Source organism: Neopsephotus bourkii, unplaced genomic scaffold, assembly GCF_033783945.1.
Source record: "Neopsephotus bourkii isolate Nb327-2 ecotype Australia unplaced genomic scaffold, CSIRO-AGI_Nbou_v1 NB_611, whole genome shotgun sequence".
Lineage (NCBI taxonomy): Eukaryota > Metazoa > Chordata > Aves > Psittaciformes > Psittacidae > Neopsephotus > Neopsephotus bourkii.
The window spans coordinates 203,217-205,483 of record NW_026901111.1 but is presented as its reverse complement, the minus strand read 5'-3'; the positions used below and the strand labels follow the sequence as shown (position 1 = coordinate 205,483).

At 58.1% G+C, this 2,267-nt stretch overlaps 1 protein-coding gene across 1 annotated transcript; it reads left to right on the top strand.

The window, feature by feature from the left end:
• Positions 1 to 399: 399 nt before the first annotated feature.
• TMEM158 (transmembrane protein 158) lies at positions 400 to 2,024 on the top strand. Its single transcript, XM_061351854.1, has one exon. The coding sequence runs from the start codon at positions 573 to 575 to the stop codon at positions 1,512 to 1,514; it is 942 nt and encodes a 313-aa protein (XP_061207838.1). The 5' UTR covers positions 400 to 572; the 3' UTR covers positions 1,515 to 2,024.
• Positions 2,025 to 2,267: the final 243 nt, after the last annotated feature.

Below are 2,267 nucleotides of genomic sequence, written 5' to 3'. Positions count from 1 at the left end.
TACGTAGCTTGATTATAAACCGCCATGCTTATAAAGCAGCCTTCCGGGAAAAGCAGCCAAATCTCATAGTGGTATTTGTGATAAGCTTCCACATTTACATCTTTGCTACGGGGACTGGTTGCGGGATGCCTTGTGCCTCAGCCCAGGAGCAGATCCCGGCGCTGAGTCGGGACTTGCAGAGCACCGCTGGAAGAGCCCCTCCACTGCACCCTCTCTGACAGCTCAAACTCCTTCCTCCGCCTCTCCCCCCGTCATTTTCCCTCCCTATAAAGTCAAGTGAATGAGGTCGGTTCCTGGATGCTCTCCCCGAGCCGGGCGGTGCAGCGGGGCCGGGTCGGGGGAGGCGGGGAAGGGAAAGGGGGAGCCGCTGCCGTCACCGAGGCTCCCTGCTCTCCGCCGCGGCAGCCCCAGCCCCGCTCCCACCCCTTCGCCTGCCCCCACCCTCCTTCCCTTTCTCTCGCTCTCTCGGCGAGAGCACTGGTGCCTCCCTTCCCAGATGGCAGCCGGCAGCGCGATGCAGCCTCCCGCTCCTCCTTCCTCCTCTCCCTCCTCTCCGGCTCGAAGTTAATGCCATGCTGCCGCTGCTCCTCCCGGCGCTGCTGGCCGCCTGCCTGCCGCCCTGCCAGGGCTGGAGCCCCTCACCGACCGCCAGCGGGCAGGAGGAGCCGGAGCAAGAGCTCTTCTTGCCCGCTGTCAACTCCTCCTCCAGCTCCTTGGCCAGCCTCGAGATGGACCTCGACGGGGCAACAAGCAAGGAGGAAGGCAGCACCTCCAACCCTGGCACAGCGGCTACCCCTAGCCAAGAGCCTTTCCCTTCCTCTCCCACCTCCTCCGGGCAGCAACAGCAACACCAGCAGCAGCGTCCCCATCCGCAGCCCTCCGAGGACCCGCACTGCAATATCAGCGTGCAGCGGCAGATGCTGAGCTCGCTGCTGGTGCGCTGGAGCCGCCCGCTGGGCATCCAGTGCGACCTGCTGCTCTTCTCCACCAACAGCCACGGGCGGGCCTTCTTCTCCGCCGCCTTCCACCGCGTTGGGCCGCCGCTGCTCATCGAGCACCTCGGGCTGGCGGCCGGAGGAGCCCCCCAGGACTTGCGCCTCTGCGTCGGATGCAGCTGGGTGCGGGGACGGCGAGGAGGGCGCTTGCGGGGCTCCGCGCCCCAAGCCCCCGCCGCATCCTCTTCCTCCTCCTCCTCTTCCTCCTCCTCCTCGTCCTCCTCCTCGCTGACCTACCCGCCGGCGGCAGAGCCCGGCCAGTACTGGCTGCAAGGGGAGCCACTGAATTTCTGCTGCCTGGATTTCAGCCTGGAGGAGCTAAAGGGGGAGCCGGGCTGGCGGATGAACCGCAAGCCCATCGAGAGTACCTTGGTGGCTTGTTTCATGACTCTGGTCATCATCGTGTGGAGCGTGGCCGCCCTCATCTGGCCCGTGCCCATCATCGCCGGCTTCTTGCCCAACGGCATGGAGCAGCGCCGCAGCACCTCCGCCGGTACCACCACCGCCACCTCCAAGTAGCCTCTCCTGGTGACTCCCCTTCTCTTCGTCGTGTCCCGACGGGCCGGACTCTGTCGTGTTTTTCTTGTTTCCCTGAGGGGAGCAGAGCCTGCTCCTGTGTGCTCGTTTTGTATCTTTAATACCCGTTTTAAACGAACCTTTTGGTAAAAAAAAAAGAAAAACAACAAAAAAACCCAACCAAAAAAAAAAAAAAAGAAGAAAAAAAGAGATTAAAAGCTGCCAAAAAAAAAAAAAAATCAACGCAGGAAATAAAAGACCTTCCTACCCAACCACCTTTGTTGTAATCGGGGTAGCTTTTTGTGTATGGATACAGTTTGAGTGGGGTTTTTCTTAATTTACAGAAAGGGAAGTCTCTTTAGGGCAGGATGGAGAACTGGAGCAGTATTATGTATTGTTATTGCTGAAGCTGAACTTTAATGAACCTTCTACACTGTATTTCCCAGTTGAGATAGTGTGTATTATTGTAGCTCTGCGTTATTTGGCTTTTAATACAGAGGTTTTCTTTCTGGAGTCACCGTGGCCTTTTGTTGGTCTGTTTCTGCCAGGGTGGGATGGAGGGTTTGGCTAAAAATGGGCTACAAAACTCCTATGGGGGTTACCAGTGTTGATGGTGGAAAAAGGGAATCCCAACCACTGTCTGAATGGTGTTTACCTTATCCGTTGTGTGGGGTGGAATAGGGAGCATGTCCGTGCAGACACCTTCCAAGGTGATTTACATCACAGAGCTCCACAGAGTATGGCTTTCTCCTTGGT